Source organism: Schistocerca cancellata, chromosome 9, assembly GCF_023864275.1.
Source record: "Schistocerca cancellata isolate TAMUIC-IGC-003103 chromosome 9, iqSchCanc2.1, whole genome shotgun sequence".
Taxonomy (NCBI): domain Eukaryota; kingdom Metazoa; phylum Arthropoda; class Insecta; order Orthoptera; family Acrididae; genus Schistocerca; species Schistocerca cancellata.
Window position 1 is genome coordinate 46,224,440 of NC_064634.1, and position 20,008 is coordinate 46,244,447.

The 20,008-nt window shown below is 38.9% G+C and overlaps 1 protein-coding gene across 1 annotated transcript in view; it reads left to right on the plus strand.

Moving 5' to 3' along the window:
- Positions 1-20,008, plus strand: part of LOC126100760 (Golgi SNAP receptor complex member 1) — a 55,597-nt gene that overhangs the window by 18,636 nt on the left and 16,953 nt on the right. Inside the window, exons 4-5 of the mRNA XM_049911381.1 lie at positions 4,214-4,407; positions 16,565-16,639. Coding sequence (XP_049767338.1) covers positions 4,214-4,407; positions 16,565-16,639 — 269 coding nt within the window. The remainder of the gene's footprint in view (positions 1-4,213; positions 4,408-16,564; positions 16,640-20,008) is intronic.

Consider the following 20,008-nt stretch of genomic DNA (forward strand, 5'->3'; position numbering starts at 1 on the left):
ACTGTGGCTATAATCTTTGCAAGGCTTGGGAACCAGTGATTGGGTTAATCAACATTAAATCGAGCAAACGTATAGTTGTGATGACCACGGTGGACAGAGCCATCACTCCGACGACATCTCAGACGCCGTTGCAATCTGTTCCACCGCTCGACTGTGGCGCGGAGCGCGGACAGCGGAGGGAGCATGCCGCGGGCGAAGGGTATTTAAATCGGCCGCCACCGTGGCCGAACCCAGCTCCCTCTGAGCAGCCATAGCATACGGATCTCCGTGCTGGCACGTTCACAGGAGCTCAGTCCGTCAGTTCACCTGATGATGGCGACATGTATGATCACTGAAATATTGTGCCCATTGGACACTATAGACCGGCAGTACAACCGTGGATATTTTGATTATCAGTAATGATGTTTAAAATGAAATTTGAAGTGCCCCCTTCAAATTTTTCCAGAGTTTTTTTGCACCAATCAGTGGGTTTTTGTTTTTGATCGGAAGTCAGTTGATGTGAAATACGAACAATACAGCAGAGGGGGCTGTGAGATGACGTCAGCCAATAGCATGCTGACTAGGACGTCACCACAAGAGGAGCGGCCTCTACACGAAGAGAATAAAGAGACGTGCCACCTAGCCTCTGCTGCACTAGAAACTGGGCACTAGAAAAGCCAGAGTAGAAGACAAGCAGTGATATTAACAATAACAGTGACTTATGAACTTGTATGATTAGTTTGCATGGAAATGCTATATAGCAAATGATATTGATTATTTGCATGTCGCCAATTGCTTGCGACAACTTGTTGTAAATACAAAGTTAAATATTGTCATTTCAATTACTGTACTAAACTCCATTAATATGATTTGCTTGTACGTTGTCTAGCTCTCTGATAAAACAGCTTCCTAGGCACCCTATAAGAGATGAGTGGGCAGGACCCACAATTATGATGAGCAGTTTTGTGACAACCATGGAAAGAACTTCACTGTCCATCCAGATGACATAAACCCCTCACCATACTCTCACAAAACTGTCTTCATGTGATACAGAGTTGACAATTTTATCATCCCGTATCTTACCAACATAGGGTCCCCGATCCATCACCTTCGGCCTGAAAGACTCACAGCCTTACCCTGGCCAGCACATTAAGGAACTGTAGGTTGCAGACCATGGACTTACATTATTCTTCTGGTCTTTAAATGAAATCAGCCAAATCTTAGCAGTCTACTATAAATACTTTCCTGGACATTGTATGAGGTGCCACCCAAAAGTCCAAAAATTTCATTGCAACAATAAAAAACTGTACGTACATCCTAACAGCCTCCATCACCGTCACCTTGGGCATGTATGCAACGAAGTGGAAGTCTGCAGGGTAAAGGGTGTTCTTGACCGGCTGTGATTCCTCTTGGATGTCTTCAATCGAGTCACGGGGTAGTTCTGGTGAGTAAGGATGATGGGGGACCATTGCCATATTACATTTATCCAGGAGTTCCTTCACAACAAGCAAGGTGTGCGCTAGTGTGTTGTCATGGTGCACCAACCAGTCTTTCTTTTTCCATAATTCTGGCAGTTTGCACCAAACAGTTTCCTTCAGTTGCCTCAAAGCCTCTCAGTAAAACTGCTCGTTGACAGTCTGACCGGGTGAAGCAAACTCCTCGAATGTTGAAAAATATTATCAGTATTCACTTCATGTTGCTGCAAACTTGTCAAGCTTTTTTTGGCCGTGGAGAAGATGGTCTTTCCATTATGATGATCCCTGCTTCATTTCAGGGTCATAAATGTAGACCAAAGATTCATCACCAGTTATGACTCTGGGTAAGAATCTTGGAACTCTCAAACTCTTTGTGGCAGCTCAGTACAGGCCTGAATCCTGAGGTTTCGTTGGTCGATGGTGAGAAGACAAGGGACAAACTTCGTTGCAAGTCATCTCATGTTCAGTTCATTAACTACAATTCGTCGACTGTACCATAAGACTGCCCAAGTCTGTTACAAACATTGTGAATTGTTTGCCTTTGATTTTTGTGACTCATGTCGCATGCTCTCTTGATCATTTCTGGTGTTGTCACATTGATGGTCAACCAAAATGTTTGTCATCTTCCACACTCAGCCTTTTTTGAAGCACTTGAATCACTTAAATGTTCATGCTTGACTCGGTGCACTCTCACCAAATGCCTCTGTTGGCATGTGGTGGATTTCAGCTGTAGTTTTCTTCAGCTTGAAACAGAATTTGATGCAAATCTGTTGTGCCTTCACATTAAGCATTTCACAATACGCGGAAGCACTGAAACACAACCTGACACACACCATGACAACTCCCAATGGCGTGCGTCAAAGATGACACAACTTTGTGCCACAGTAGCTAACACATATGCCCAGTGACATTTAGTGGCAGAATGTCATATGCTATTGGTTTTACCAGTAAAATGAAATTCTAGGATTTTTGGGTAGCGCCCGCATCTCGTGGTCGTGCGGTAGCGTTCTCGCTTCCCACGCCCGGGTTCCCGGGTTCGATTCCCGGTGGGGTCAGGGATTTTCTCTGCCTCGTGATGGCTGGGTGTTGTGTGCTATCCTTAGGTTAATAGTTAGGTTTAAGTAGTTCTAAGTTCTAGGGGACTGATGACCATAGATGTTAAGTCCCATAGTGCTCAGAGCCATTTGAACCATTTGATTTTTGGGTAGCACCTCGTAACACCTGTAGCACCTGTTGAGTAGAGACTGATGTATGATTTACTACTCTGGCCTATTCATCCCTCCATTCCCTTGCTTGCAAGTTTACTCCAGGGTGATTATGCAGTAGAATTGTAAAGGGTACTACTGTCACTTTCCTGAACTATGACAACTATTGTCATTCTATGCTGCAATATGTATTGTCCTGCAAAAATTCTATCTTTCACAGTCCTAAGATCAGTTCCAGCTGCAGTTGCTATAGTAACTGCACTGACCAAGAGAGGGTGCCCAGGGGTTTGCATGTTTGTTCTATATCCATCTACAAATTTTGAAAACATTTTACATGCACTGAATTGCTGTCCACCGGTGTGAAGGAACATATTTTATTAAATCACTGTTCGATCCCAGCATCAAGTTAGTTAGGAGGGTAAGGTGGGGCTTCATCTGCTCCCCTAAGCTGACCCAACGCTACATTCAATTTACATTTCATCCAGCTACTCTAACCTGAAGCATCACTATTGCATTAAATGCTTTGATTCTACCTTTACTACATGCCATGGCAATACAACCAGACCTTTACTATTAGCCACTGACACTATTGTTTTAGAGCTTAAAATATCCAATCCAATATAGAACCATACCATGAAACCTAGAAAAGTCAGCATTGTTTATATTGAAATTATTTTCATGTCTTGATTTTGATGGTCTTCTTTCTTTGTTTGGCCAGCTGGGGACCACAACATTTCTGGTGTCTTTTTCCAGACTTTAACTGTTGGTCAGTGCTCCTGCATTCATTTCTGGCATTGTTCTTCCTTCCCTTTGGTCTACGTTTCCCTGCCTTCAGCTTTGTCTTTTCTGGAAGCCTTCATGCGTTTATAGTTCTTCCTTAAGATCATCATTTCCGAACATTATTAGGAGACATTTCCAATTTTGTAGATTTTTTTTCAGCTGAATCTCATGCCTGTTTAGTTTTCTTATCTTGAAAGTATAGTATTTTGGTAGTGTATATTGCAGTTTAACTGGCTTTTTATTATTAACCACAATTATCATTAAGGAGCAGATGTACTGGAAAGTAAGTGTAAGAATTCCAGATTTTTGAAAAATTGCTCTCCTGTTTTACACAACACTCTTATTGCTAACTTTTGGTGAATAAATAGATAGTAATGTTTCATTGTGATAGCGTATCCTAATACATCTCCTAATACATGTCCGTTGGAAACATTCATGACATGTACTTTATTGAATTGACTACTCAGTTCCTACCAGTTCTACATACTTTGTATACGTTTTGTTTTTACTTGAAGAAAATACAATACTGACGATGACTAATTTCACTCAGCATTGTTATTTGTGCAGAGAATTATATTTAACTGAATGTAAGTTTATAAAAAGCATATGCAATATGTACACAAATAAAATATTTCTGCCAAATATGATGCAAGCTTCTTTTGTCACATTTTAATTGCTATGTGTTCTTACAGTATTGTTTGTTCTGGCTGTGGACAATCAAATTTTCTTTGTGTAACGTATCACGAAAAACATTTTTCCTCCTGTTGTTTTCAGTTATCTTCACTGAATGAGAGGATGGCAGAGGCTCGTGCCACTCAAACCCAGGCTGGACCTGCTGTGCAGCATACACTTCAGCGACATAGAGAGATCCTTCAGGACTACACGCAAGAATTCCGTAAAACGCAGGACAATTACAGAGCTAGGAGAGAGAGAGAAGACCTATTGCGAAGTGTACGGAAAGATATAGAGTAAGAACTACTTTATAAATTCAGAAGCATTTTGCAAATGCAGGACTTTATACATTTGCTGGACAATATCGTGTCATATTAACCAAACCTGCTTTCATCTCCATAAAACAGCAATTCAGATTTGTAAGAGAAATAATGTCCTCTAACAATGGAAATTCCAGGTAGGAGTATCAGCACTGTAGGAAAACATAGATTGCTACTTACCATAAAAAAGACACATTAAGTTGCAGACAGGCACAATTAAAAGATGCTTACATAAAGCTTTCAGCCACAGTCTTCATCAGCAAAAGAAAAACACACACCATTTGTACACACAAGCAAGCACACCTCATGCGCACTTGATCACCAGCACCAGCAGCTCAGCAAGGATGTGATCCCATGTGATAGCTGCATTCTGGCTCGAGCTGCCAGAGTTGGTGGTCATATGTGTGTGAGGTGTGCTTGCTTGTGCGTATGAATGATGTGTGTTTCTCTTTTGCTGATGAAGGCTGTGCCCAAAAGCTTTATTTAAGTGTGTTTTAATTATGCCTGTCTGAAACTTAATGTGTCTTGTTTATGATAAGTAGCAACCTATCTTTTCTTACATTTCTAATATGTTATCTGTGATAAATTCTTGAAAGAGAAAGCTAATACGATACTTCATAAGTGTTGGTAAAATACATACAATGGAAGAAGTAAAAGTAGACACTTGTCATAAAGAGGGGAAGGACATTGTCCAAAATCTACGCTAAAACTTCTTAATGCTTTAATCATATGATGAGAGGTTACCTATTCTGCTTCCATTGTTTGAAAGAAAAAATATTATTTTCAAAATAATTTCACAGACATATATACACACTTTTGTGGAAGTGTCAGTGTCTTTTGAGGAGACGGTATTTTTGTATCATGAACAGTGTATATTGAAGTGTGGATAAAGGCCAGATCCACTGTGTCAGGATTTGTGATATAAACCTTTGTGATTTCATTTTTACATTGCTCTCTTTTAGTTTTTATGCTTCTTGTGTCAGCAAAATTTGATTTCCTTTCCATTTGTATTGTATTTAAACTGTCACTTGTACTCCAAGGGTCTCTTATTTGTAGTCTATGCATATCTGTCCGCCTAACCTCCTCCATGACCCCTCCTCTAAAATCCACACAGCCGTGCTACCTTCTGCTTCCAAATTCCTGCTCAAATAATTCCTTTCCATGTACCAGCACACTAAGGTGTACCTACAGTGAGTGAAACAATTGCTTTCTTCAAAATTTATAATGAATATTATTTAAACATTTTTACACTACTAAAGCATATTCAAATACAAAAATTTAGCTAACTGTGATGGGAGACCATGCCAAATCACTTTAAAAGTTTTGTGCTGAAATTTACATATCGATCCTGCAGTAAACTGGCAACTAAATTATAATGGGTAAATTAAATTTGTAGTAAACAGCAGCATAATAATATTCACTTTTATCAGAATCAGGGTATTTCCTTTTTGAAGTAACATTTTTACAATTTGGATAGGGCTTTCTATGCTCTAGTATGCAACCCAAGTCAAGTTGTTTCTGTTGCTCCTTGATTGTGATCAGTCCTTGAATACCTAGCATCAGTTTGAAAGCTCTTTCTGCTGTCTTGATTCACATCCTTGAGAGATGAAACTTTTCTTCTAGGTTTCAAACAGGCTAAATTTTCTCTTCACAAATACACACTTCCAAGCAGAAAAACTTTTCCACAGAGGGTATTAAATGTGCACAAAGGGTGGCACAGATTAGTCTGACTCATAGAGGTGCATCACAGAAATTAAAAACCTGAATTGGGCAGGCTCTTAGGTGCAAATTATCCTGTGAAATACTGCTTACAAATTTCAAGAACCAGGGTTAACTGGAGAATGTAGAGGTATTTATCAGGCTTATATGCATCGTCCCCATAGGGATTATGAGGACAGGATGAGACCAATTACAACATGCACATAGACATTTAAGCAATTACTCTTCCCACATTCCATAATGGACAGTAGCAAGAGGGAAGCCTAGTATGCAGTACCATGCTGAGTACCATCTGCCATGCACTTCACAGTTACCAGAGTATGTTTGCAGATCTACAGAGAAATACTGTTTTCCTTGAGCTAGGGATTGAAAATAATCATGCTTGGAAATCAGTCATACACAAAAAGTATCTTCTTTGTGTCTGCCCCTTCCCCTTCCCCCCCCCCCTCCCCTCCCCTTTCCCATCTTTCTCTGTCTTGAAGAATCTTCATTTTCAGCTAATTTCTTATGTACTGCTGCTTAGTGGCCCAAATGCCCTGATAGTCTTTGTTGCTGTAAGAATATCTTGTCTTTGTTGATTTTCACTTTGCCAAGACCAACAAGATGTGTAATATCAAATTAATTATCCAATACAGTTTAAAAATCTTGCTCACAGCACATGTAAACATCTGCAGATTCTTTGCTGTTGTTTAGTGTAAGAATTGTGAGACATGGTGTAGATGTGCATGCTTTTTAACACAATTAGGCCCCAAGTGGCGGTCTAGATGTTCTTTTCATGTTCCAGAAAATGATACATTCATAAATTATGAAATTTACACTTTCACTTACTTTAATTTAAACTTCCAAAGAATCAAGAATCATGAAAGAAGGTTGTGTACATGGAAGAACCCTGGAGATTCTAAAAGGTTTCAGATAGATTATATAATGGGAAGACAGAGATTTAGGAACCAGATTTTAAATTGTAAGACATTTCCAGGGGCAGATGTGGACTCTGACCACAATCTATTGGTTATGACCTGTAGATTAAAACTGAAGAAACTGCAAAAAGGTGGGAATTTAAGGAGATGGGACCTGGATAAACTGAGTAAACCAGAGGTTGTACAGAGTTTCAGGGAGAGCATAAGGGAAGAATTGACAGGAATGGGGGAAAGAAATACAGTAGAAGAAGAATGGGTAGCTTTGAGGAATGAAATAGTGAAGACAGCAGAGGATCAAGAAGGTAAAAAGACGAGGGCTAGTAGAAATCCTTGGGTAACAGAAGAGATACTGAATTTACTTGATGAAAGGAGAAAATACAAAAATGCAGTAAGTGAAGCAGGCAAAAAGGAATACAAATGTCTCAAAAATGAGATCGACAGGAAGTGCAAAATGGCTAAGCAGGGATGGCTACAGGACAAATGTAAGGATGTAGAGGCTTATCTCAAGAGGGGTAAGATAGATACTGCCTACAGGAAAATTAAAGAGACCTTTGGAGAAAAGAGAACCACTTGCATGAATATCAAGAACTCAGATGGAAACCCAGTTCTAAGCAAAGAAGGGAAAGCAGAAAGGTGAAAGGAGTATATAGAGGGTCTATACAGGGCGATGTTCTTGAAGACAATATTATGGAAATGGAAGAGGATGTAGATGAAGATGAAATGGAAGATATGATACTGCATGAAGAGTTTGACAGAGCACTGAAAGACCTAAGTCGAAACAAGGCCCCGGGAGTAGACAACATTCCATTAGAACTACTGACAGCCTTGGGGGAGCCAGGCCTAACAAAACTCTACTATCTGGTGAGTAAGATGTATGAGACAGGCGAAATTCCCTCAGACTTCAAGAAGAATGTAGTAATTCCAATCCCAAAGAAAGCAGGTGCTGACAGATGTGAAAATTACCGAACTATCAGTTTAATAAGTCACAGCTGCAAAATACTAACACAAATTCTTTACAGACGAATGGAATAACTGGTAGAAGCTGGCCTCGGCGAAGATCAGTTTGGATTCCGTAGAAATGTTGGAACACGTGAGGCAATACTGACCCTACGACTTATCTTAGAAGCTAGATTAAGGAAAGGCAAACCTACGTTCCTAGCATTTGTAGACTTGGAGAAAGCATTTGATAGTGTTGACTGGAATACTCTCTTTCAAATTCTGAAGGTGGCAGGGGTAAAATAAAGGGAGTGAAAGGCTATTTACAATTTGTACAGAAACCAAATGGCAGTTATAAGAGTCGAGGGGCATGAAAGGGAAGCAGTGGTTGGGAAGGGAATGAGACAGGGTTGTAGCCTCTCCCCAATGCTATTCAATCTGTATATTGAGCAAGCAGTAAAGGAAACAAAAGAAAAGTTCGGAGTAGGTATTAAAATCCATGGAGAAGAAATAAAAACTTTGAGGTTTGCCAATGGCATTGTAATTCTGTCAGAGACAGCAAAGGACTTGGAAGAGCAGTTGAACGGAATGGACAGTATCTTGAAAGGAGGGTATAAGATGAACATCAACAAAAGCAAAACAAGGATAATGGAATGTAGTCGAATTAAGTCGGGTGATGCTGAGGGAATTAGATTAGAAAATGAGACACTTAATGTAGTAAAGGAGTTTTGCTATTTGGGGAGCAAAATAACTGATGATGGTCGAAGTAGAGAGGATATAAAATGTAGACTGGCAATGGCAAGGAAAGTGTTTCTGAAGAATAGAAATTTTTTTAACATCGAGTATTGATTTAAGTGTCAGGAAGTCGTTTCTGAAAGTATTTGTATGCAGTGTAGCCATGTATGGAAGTGAAGCATGGACAATAAATAGTTTAGACAAGAAGAGAATAGAATCTTTCGAAATGTGGTGCTACAGAAGAATGCTGAAGATTAGATGGATAGATCACATAACTAATGAGGAGGTATTGAACAGAATTGGGGAGAAGAGGAGTTTGTGGCACAACTTGACTAGAAGAAGGGATCGGTTGGTAGGACATGTTCTGAGGCATCAAGGGATCACCAATTTGGTACTGGAGGGCAGCGTGGAGGGCAGAAATCGTAGAGGGAGACCAAGAGATGAATACACTAAGCAGATTCAGAAGGATGTAGGCTGCAGTAGGTACTGGTAGATGAAGAAACTTGCACAGGATAGAGTAGCATGGAGAGCTGCATCAAACCAGTCTCAGGACTAAAGACCACAACAACAACAAGAATAAAGAACAAAACTGACATAACCCGCCAAATGGAAAGCAGCTGTGTTTGGCTGTTCTAAATGTCAAGCTAAGGAATGTCTTTTTTTTATCAAACAATGGAAAATCCAGGATGGAATGTAACAATATTATGAGAAGCAAAGTTACTCACCATATAGCAGAGATGCTGAGTCGCAGATAGGCACAACAAAAAGACTCTCACTATTATAGCTTTCGACTATTAAGGCCTTTGTTGAAAAATACAACACACACACACACACACACACACACACACACACACACACACATGCAAATGCAAATGCAAATGCAAATGCAACTTTCACACATGTGGGGTTGGTTTTTGTGTGTGTGTGTGTGTGTGTGTGTGTGTGTGTGTGTGTGTGTGTGTGTGTGTGGGTGGGTGGGTGTGGGTGTGGGTGTGGGTGCACGTGCTTGCGTGCGCGCGTGTCAAACTTATAGGATCAGTTTTTTGTCTGACTGTCTGGCTGTTGAAAGCTCTTTTTTCTCAGGAAAACGTAGATGTATCACGTTGAAATGTGTGTCACATACTATGAGATATTGTACCTTGGCAGTGTAAGTAATTGAAGCTTCTAAGTCAGTGCAATCAAAAGGTATAGCCCTTTATGTCATTTATTGTGATACTCACAAACTCATTCATCAAAACCTATAAAGTACTTCTTGTTGACCTAGAATCATGGAATTTAGCAAGAAGCAAGGTTTCACAGTACAAGTAAAGTGAAAAAAAAATGAAAATTGTTAATTTGAAATTACATCGCGTAGAAAAAATATTTCAAGCAATGGAAACTCTTGATGTGTCTTCTTTATGGTAAGTAGAAAAAATATTTCTTTTGTCATTTGTTTCCTGGTGTCAAAACTGTAATTAACACAATCAGTAGCTCTGCATTCAAGTTGACTGGGTCAGTCAAACATCTGGCAAAGAATGACTTTGTCGCTCATATGACATGTTTCAGAATTTATCCATCATCAGATATCCAGGAGTGATCACTGAACTAAGATATGACATTTCACATACAACTTAATAAAGGTTGTGTGTCTCCTGCATGACTACCACATTAATATTATTGAAATTAAAACATTCTCAAAGATCTTTGAATCCGTGAGACCAATATCTTGCCAGAACTGATGTCAATAAAAGGAAAAAGTTGTAAAGATTCTCGATTCTTGGAATTTATGTGCTGCGTGTATTCATAATTAAGTTTGTACGGAACTCTCAGTGCATGAGACCTACGAGCACCTGGCCAGTTTTTAAATAGTAACCCAAAATGTGAACCATTATTATGAGAAATTGCAAACATGTTCCTTCCTGAACTGGAGACGGTATAATTATATCACAACAAGACCCACTTCAAGGGAAACTTTTTGACTAAATTTCTGTCTCCAGTCATCTCCATTCCTTTCCACTATATATGAAGTCTTTGTCCTAAATCTTCCGGGCCTATTGAATTGGATTTTGAAAGGGTTCCAGCCATGTGTACTCTGTAGTGAACTATAATTGTATCCTTTGTGGTTGATACAGTGTTTGGCATCAACCACATAGGTCATAACTCAGTATAATTCTAGTGAACACACAGTTGGCATATGAAAACTGTCACAAGCATTTCAAACAAGAAAATCAAAACAATTTCATGGAACAAGTAAAAAGGAGATTAGAATATGGAAAAACAAGTTTCACATGTACAATATAATTTATCACCATTAAGTGTTTGTTAGTATTAATCATTCTGATGGTGTTGTCCATAGGAAAAAAGGCACAGTAAGATTCATCAGGTATCTAAAACAGCAAAATTTCTTTCTAATAGCTGAATAAGGCCTTACTTGCAGGTAAATCAACTGCTCCCATCCCCTTCCCTTTCCCTTCCAGTTTTTGAAAGCCTTATTGCCCATTTCTCAGATACTCTTTTCTTCAAACGTCCACACCTTTTTGAGTTCCTTTTCCTTCTGTTACTAGCATTTGTTTGCCAGTCTTCTTCCTCAACCTTTACAGTTATTTCATTTGTGCTGGTAAACCTTTTGGGGTATAAGGTCGTTGTCAGCTAAACTCTTCTGCCCCTAATGTTTCATCCAGAACAGCACTGGACATCTTCAGAGGCATTGCTTCTTCATAGTCTTGCGCCGACTGATGGGTCGGACATCTGAGAGTGACAGTATACTGTAGAAAAGAGGCATGGCAGGAGTTGCACATAAGCAGAGATGATCCTTGTCAAAGATAAAGAACTGTGTAGTGATTCTGCAGAAGTACTGTCCATATGTTGCTAAGTTTCATGGTATCTTCTTTTCTATTAAAATTATCTCCATGTTTATATATTTCAATGGCTTTTCTACATAGCCATGGATAATAGTTTGTTGTAGATAAAATTTTTCTTTCAGGAAACTTCACTTCATGACTTCCTGGATGAAGATCGTGATCTGCTACAGCCAATTTGTCTATTTTCCGTAGTCGGTGAAGACTACTAAGCTCCTTTAGCTGTGTTTTCATGCTTCTCTTTGTTCCGAATTTTATATATGCCACATGTTGACAGAGGAGTGTGTGTTTCGTTCACATATCACTTTCTTTGTTGGTCTAAAAACCAGTGTAATGTAATGTTTCTATAAAATCTTTCAGATCTGATCTGTTACTTTTTTAAGAAAAGGGAGAGAAATTGTATTCTTCCATTGTCGTTTTCCATGCTTGTCCTTCGGCCTTCCGTTGTTTGGATGTAGAATTCTGTTTACCTTATTTTCTGAGTAGCCATTTTTCTCAAAAGCCTGCTTTAGATGTTTTAATTCAGGATCCAGGTATTCTGGTATGCTAATCCTTTTGGCCCTTTTGGCAAGACTTTTAATGACATACCTCATTTGTTGTGGGTGTTGATTAGAGTTCTTGTGTAAATATCTATCCGTGTGCGTTACTTTTTGAAAAACCTGAAGATCCGTCTGTTGGCCTGTCTCATAGCTAAAACATCTAAGAAAAGTATTTTGTTGTCATTTTATATGTGCATGGTGAACTGGATTTTTGGATTTATATTATTTAGAAGACCAAAGAATTTGTCCAAAGCTTTTTTACTATACGGCCAGACCAAAAATGTGTTATCCACAAAACAGTACCAGCTAGATGGTTTCTTATGTGCTTTTTCTAAAGCTAACTGCTCAGTTTTCTCCCTATAGAAATTAGCTATAGTGCAGTATACATGTCGCTCTCAGATGGCTGACCCATCAGTCAGCAGGATTCAACAGAGCAGCAACACCTCTGAAGATGTCCAGTGCAGGTGTGGGCAAAACATTAGAAACAGAAGAGTTTCATGGACCACGACCTTATATCCCAAAAGGTTTACCAGCAGTAGCATCATCCGATCATGAAAGCCTTCATTCTATCATCTTTCATTTGTTTTGTGCCCTTCTTTTACACACACATCTTTCTGTTTCTGTAAGGATGTCATCCAACTGTTCTATATCCTTTGTGACCTTAGATGTTTTTAGTTGTTCCATTGAGTTCACATGTGGACTGTCTCACTTTTTGTACATTTTTGTTTCATCTGTGGTTTTCTCTGTCAGGTACACTCATAGCAGTGTTCATATATAGTTACTTCAGGCAGCAAAACACAATTTCCATCAGTGACAGAATATTCTCTAATATGCACTGAAAGTGCTGTTATCACTCAAAGTTCTTCATAGATTTATCATCATTAAGGTTTTTAAAAAAAAAAAAAAATCTGTTATTTTGTTCAACTCACCCTCCAGTATTATCATCGACTGCTGGTATCATCTTTGTCAGTGCACTAGGAATGAGATTCCTGTGCTGATAGGAATGTCTTACGTTGGTTGGAGGATGGAAATAGAGTGCAAATCATGATGCCTCAGCTAAACACTTGGTTCAGAATGTCTTACTATGTTGTCCGTTAATCAGCTAAACTGTTTATAATTACTTCTGCACGAAGTATTATAGCAAGCTTCGTATTTGCAGAAGATAAATGATATAGTAATTTTTGCCAGGTGCTGGGAACAATGATTTAAACATGTTTACTGTCAACCCTAACTTCTTGCTGAAGTGGTCATGTGCCTGTAAAATACTCAGGGGCAACACATGCCACATACAACCACACCATTATACTCAAATTCTATTACAGGTGTATCTGTCTTGTAAATCAACTCTGCCGTAATTTCTGCATAGCCTTTTGTGTGGGTATGGCACTAACCAGCTGTTCACCAGAATGAATGGACACCACCAAACTGAGGCCAATAGCAAAGTCGAGAACCCAGTGGCAGAGCATGTTTCCAAATACAGCATATTTGATGTCAATGACTGCTGCACAGCCCGTGCCATGCAGATCCTTCCCACCAAGATCAACTTCTCACAGTTGCATAAATGAGATTACTCTGTTATAGTACATCTTTCATTCTTATCTGTGGCGTTCAGTTCACATTAGCTCATTTCTCACATGCAGCTGTACCCCTGTCTGCCATGTGTCCCATCCCCCTTATAAGCAGCCTCCCTCTAATAGACAGCAGAAATGAGTTCAAATGTTAGTGATTTTTTCTTCACAATTCTTTCTATATATGGAAAAGTTGAGCACAAATAATTTACCTTCAAAAAGAATGTTTTGTTCTATAATGTTTATTGTAATTATTATCTTTGGTACATGTTAACTGAGAACCATAAGTTACTTGCATCCACAACATGATGATATTATTCAGTTCATGACCTGATGTGTAACAGTTATGCTTGTATTGTATGCAAACAAAACTGCCCGGGATGGCTTATGACTAAAAAGAGATACTTTAACTGCTGTGACCCAAAGGTAAAGTAGTAAAGAAAGAAATTATTCCTATTGCTTAAAATCTATTTTCTTTGTTCCAATTTCCCAGTGTTATAACTGAACTCTGACGCATATTAGTTTTCTTAAAGTTGAATCATGATGAAAAATTCCTGAATGAATTCCAAGGATTTCACCTGTTGGAACTTTTTATTCAGAAGCTCTCTAATTTCATTAGATGTCATTTCCGATATAAAATTTTGGCATTAAAGCTGTTAAGCTGCTTAGTTTGGGAAATTTACAATATTTACCTGCAATAATTTCGCCATGAAATGGGGGAAATGTCTTTAGCAGATAATGATTTGGTTTCAGCTGTGTGGCCAATACACAGTAATAATTTAGAAACAATCTTGTGATCATGATAAGAAATTCTAACATTGTACAGGAAAAATCATATGGAGAGTAAAGGAGTTCTAAAAAAAAAATTGAGCACCTATGTAGTAAAACAGTTGCAATGTGTCTTTTAGAAATAAACCACCCAAAGCAGATTTGTTTGCATATGGTACAATCATAAAAATTGACAATATAATGTAAATGGATAGATAAAAAATCTACTTACCAAGCAGTGGCAGGAGTCACCCAGAAATCCGGGTCACAGGAGACTTACCGGACTGGATGAGGAGGAGAGACTGATTGTTGGGAACTGCACTGGATGACATTTGGAAACCTGAGAGCTTAGATATGGAAGACAGGTAATATGCAAGACAAAGATTACTACTAAAACATCATGCACGAGTTAATAAGAGTGAAAAGCTAAGAGCATTGTATGTAACAGAAGTAGGAGCTGGTGGCGAAAAGTAGACAGGTCAGAAGATGAAAGATGTAGTGAACTAAAATGGTGTGAGGATAGGAGTAGTTACTGTGAAGAAATTCTGAGACAGAAGGAAGTAACAAATTAAGGCCAGGTGGGCAGCGAGCACCAAGGACATATAGCACTAGTTCCCACCTGTGTAGTTCTGAGAAACTGGTGTCTGGGGCAAGAATCCAGATGGCATGTGTGGTGAAACAGGTATTGAGGTCATGACTGTCATGTTGTAGAGCGTTCTCTGCAGGAGGATATTGTGTGTTGCCAGTACACACCTTTTGCCTATGCCCATTCATCCTGACCGATAACTGGGTGGCAGTCATGCCGAAGTAGAAGGCTGAACAGTGTTTACCTAAAAGTTGGTATATGACTTGTCGTTTCACAGGTGGCTCTCCCTTTGATAGTATATGTTTTGAAACTTCCTGGCAGATTAAAACTGTGTGCCGGACCGAGACTCGAACTCGGGACCTTTTCCTTTCGCAGGCAAGTGCTCTACCAACTGAGCTACCCAAGCACGATTCACGCCCCGTCCTCACAGCTTTACTTCTGTTTGGAGTATATGTTTTGCCATTACAAGGCTGGAATAGGTGGTGGTTGGAGGGTGCATAGGGCAAGTCTTAAGCCGGGCAGTCACAGGGGTAGGAGCCAAAAGGATGAGAGATGGGGTGCAGATGTAGTGTAAGATCTGATAAGGATACTGCGGAGATTGGGAGGGTGACAAGAAGCTGTTCTAGGTGTGGTGGGCGAAATCTCAGACAGAATGGATCTCATTTCAGGGCATGATTTTAGGAAGTCATGGCCTTGTTGAAGTAGCTGATTGAAATATTAATTGTATACAATTCTCTTAGCTTTTCAGTCTTATTAACTCATGTGTTATGTTTTAGTAGTAATCCCTGTCTTGCATATTCTCTGTCTTCCACCTTTAAGCTCTCAAGTTTTCAAATCTCATGCAGTGCAGTCCCCAACAATCAGTCTCTGCTTCTCATCCCGTCCGGTAAGTCTCCCATGACCCGGTGTTCTGGGTGACTTTTCAGAACTGTACCCCATTCCCTAAACCTCTCCAATCCTTTTCCTTCACTGCCCTTACTTCCTTCCCCTTCAACTCTTCTGCCAAGAGGAGGAGCCACTGGCTCTGAAAGCTTGTAAAAGTTAAACCTTTTTGTGTGTGTGTGTGTGTGTGTGTGTGTGTGTGTGTGTGTGTGTGTGTGCATGTGAGTGTGCGTGTGTGTGTGTGCGCGCTTGCACTTGGTGAGTAGATTTTTTTTATCTATCCGTTTGATTAATTTTGGTGTGCGCACTTGGTGAGTAGGTTTTTTTTTTTTTATCTATCCATTTGATTATTTTTGGTATCATACAAACTGAACATGCTTACAGTTTTAATTTCTGTATTACAAATGTTTTGAATGGTGTACATAGAAGTGAGAAACTCTCATGTAAACATCTGTTTTTGCAGTAAATATGTGAAAACAGAATCATAATTGTAATATCCTGTTTCAGTCAGGGAGAGTAATACTTTTTGGTAAATATAGCTAGTAAATAGGCAACAGTGTAATTTCCACTTTATCACTTGAAAACTGTTTTGATTGGCCTGATTTTGATCGTCCAAATGTTTATTTTATTACTTCTCCCTCCACAGTTCTTTCAAATCTTCATCTGGTGGCTTGAATAGACGAATGGATATGTACCTGAAGGAAAGTGAACATGTTCGAAAGTAAGTATTGCTTATTTTTCCATCACAATATGCTGTGAGTACTTTCTTTCCATGTAAGTAAAAATTAAAGATGCACTTTACCATAGTGGCTGCTCTTGGTAATCTGGAGTAGTTAAGATACTTATAGCTTTAAATTCTGTCAATTTTATGCTAAATTTAACTCTTATTTTATGCAGTGTTTACTTTGAAGCACTGTGGCAACAGGAAATTAAACTAGTGATCAGTTTTGAAACATTCATCATTTACAAAAAGAAAATTTTTGTTGACATTTGATGTAAATTGTAGCAGTAACGGAATATTCTGAACATAAACTTATATAGCTACGAAATTCAGGGTGTTAATCACACTATTTGTTGCATTTTCTCTGACTGTGAAAATAGTTGACATTAAATGCTTAAGTACAGTTCAGATAAACTCTGCAAAGGGCTAGCCACAAGCTGGGCTTGTGTAGAGTGTAGAACGCATGTTGCCAATGTGTAGTCATGTTAGGTTGAAAGGGCCTATGGACGGATGATACGAGGTAGCCAGTACACAAGCTTTTAACTATACATAGTGCTCTAAAAATACTTCTACAAACTTTGGAAATAAGTTTCTTACACACCAAAACAAGAAAAAAGAAGTCTAGTAAACATGGGCTCTAAGATGCATACCTTACAAACAATGAGCACTTGGTCAGTAGAAGAGATGTATCAAAGACCTCACATTGTGTGGATGGCCCATCCTTCACTTTCTGTGATTTCCTCATATTGGCAATATTGTTACAGGTGTATGACATATTATTGCATTTATTTGCTAAGTTAATGTGGATTTCAGCAGAAACATGAAATCCTGTTTATCATCACAGATGGATGTGTCTTATACTGAGAGGTCTAGATTAACATGAAAGTTTACAGTTTGGTTGTGAATTGGCAATGAATGTGAATGTGTAGTCTTAGCTGTGGTGACAGATATCCAGAAGTGTAGCATGAAGTCTAGATTACATCGGAGGGCAATAACTTTATTACAAGCGGAGCACTCTGTTTGAAGAATGTAAAATATCAATTGCCAGACTGAAGACTAATGTGGGACATCACATCAGAAGCTAATATTTATTTTTCCTATGATAAAAAGGAAATTCTAAGGTTAATAAGCTCAAAGGTAATTATTACATCATAATCGTAATTTCCTTGAATGCTCATGCCAGACATTAAGTGTTTGGAAAGAGGATACAGGACAAAAACAGGGAGACATTTCTAAAGCAAACAATGTAGATGAAGATATAATTCTTTATTAAACATGTTCCTACAAAACTTTGAATCTTGTTGTCCTCTCAGATACCGTATTTACTCGAATCTAAGCCGCACTTTTTTTCCGGTTTTTGTAATCCAAAAAACCGCCTGCGGCTTAGAATCGAGTGCAAAGCAAGCGGAAGTTCTTAAAAATGTTGGTAGGTGCCGCCACAACTAACTTCTGCCGTCGAATATATGTAGCGCTACACAGGCATGCTTTGCAGGCACAAAGATAAATACTGGCGGCAAAACCTCTGCGTCAGTAAATAAATTTAAAAGAAGGTTGGAAGACGAGCATTTTTCTCTGCCCCGAGTTTCGACCACTGCATTTTCATACATTATCCAAAGAAGTAAGTACAAATTCCGTATTGTTCATTTTCGAATGTAGCAGCATTTCAATGTACTACGAAAATCCGACTGGCAAGACTGTTTGGGATGTGTGTCAATATGGCCAATTCTACGTTCCGAATTTTTTACTACCTGTGAGAAGAGATGGTTGCTAATAGGAACTTTTATGAATTGTGAATTACATGCAGTATTCTCTTAACCATAAGGATAATACGAATATAATCATTTTGCCATGTACTGTTTCGTGTTTGCTGCTATCTCATTTACATCCTGTCTGCCTAATAAACTACGAAACTAGAGTGAGACAACAGCAAACGCGGAAGAATATAAATATCATGTCATGTTTATATTCGTATTATTCTTATGCCTTATAGTGATACAATCACAAATGAAGCACAGCAATTGACTAGATTTTTAAATTTAAGATGACTCTAATTTCTGTGCAGAATGTAATGTACTAAAGAGGCGCCTGCAAACATTTTCAAACGGAGAAAAATTTTCGCTAAACTCTCGTTCAGAACATCTTCTACCATACGCAGACTATTATTTGGTTCTTGTTGACCATTATCAAAGAAAGCAGCAGTGTTAGTAACAACAAATAGCAGTCTTTTGCCATTGTTACGCTAATGAGAAGAAGATTCCTCTCTTTTTTTTTTTTTTTTTAAATGTAAGCGGCAGTAGCGCACACAAAAGCAAGCCATGCCGCAAGCGGCGATAGGTCGTAAACACTCATTATCAGAATGCAACAAACAATGCATGGCACAGCACAGTAATGCATTTTCAGCTTAGAGTGACGTAAACACCTATAACAAAGAGAACGGCACTTGTCAGATCAAAGAAAAATAAGCAATCAATTCAAACCAGAGAAAGCACGTGAGAAAGGAAGAGTACCCGTGTAAATACGGACGGAACGCCTGACGCATAGCAATGGCTACCTGGCAAAGCTTAACTGCTAAGCTCACGACTTGGACCAAACTACTGTAGCTAAATTGTGTCTCATGGACCAACTTTGTTTCGATTTGGAGGTGCAGCCTAAAACTTTTCTCTCCCCTTGAATTTCGAGTCTCAAATTTCAGATGCGGCTTAGATTCGGGGAATTTTGTTTTCCTCGATTTCGAGTCTAATTTTTCAGGCGCGGCTTAGATTCGAGTGCGGCTTAGATTCGAGTAAATATGGTAAATAAGTATAAAATTGAATCAAAAGAAAGATAAGGATGGATAACTTCTCTCATTAAAGTATCGTGCCCTAGGAAGAGATAGCTTGCCCTAATTTATAGGACAAGCTATAGACAAGAACTGAAATGCCCATTACCACTTAGTATTTTAAAATTCTCAGTCTCTTATCAAAAATGTTGGACTCGGCCCTATACTCAGTAAGTAAAACACACCAAGAATAAAACTAGAACAATCTGGACATTATTGAAACATCCTGGCAGATTAAAATTGTGCCAGACTGAGACTGAAACTTAGGATCTTTGCTTTTGACGGACAAGTACTCAACTGACTGAGCTACCCAAGCACAGCCCACAACATGACCTCACAGTTCTACTTCTGCCAGTACCTCATACTTCTCTCTGCCCATCATTTTAATGAGGATTATCACCAGCAGAAAAATGCTGCATCACAGCACGAAAAATGCAACTATGTTCCTGTTTCTTTCAAAGACTGACTGAAAAGTGGGGTACCAGCTTCTTCATTCTAATTCCCTCAACACCTTGAAAACTTTCCCAAAAATTTTGTCCTGCAAACATATT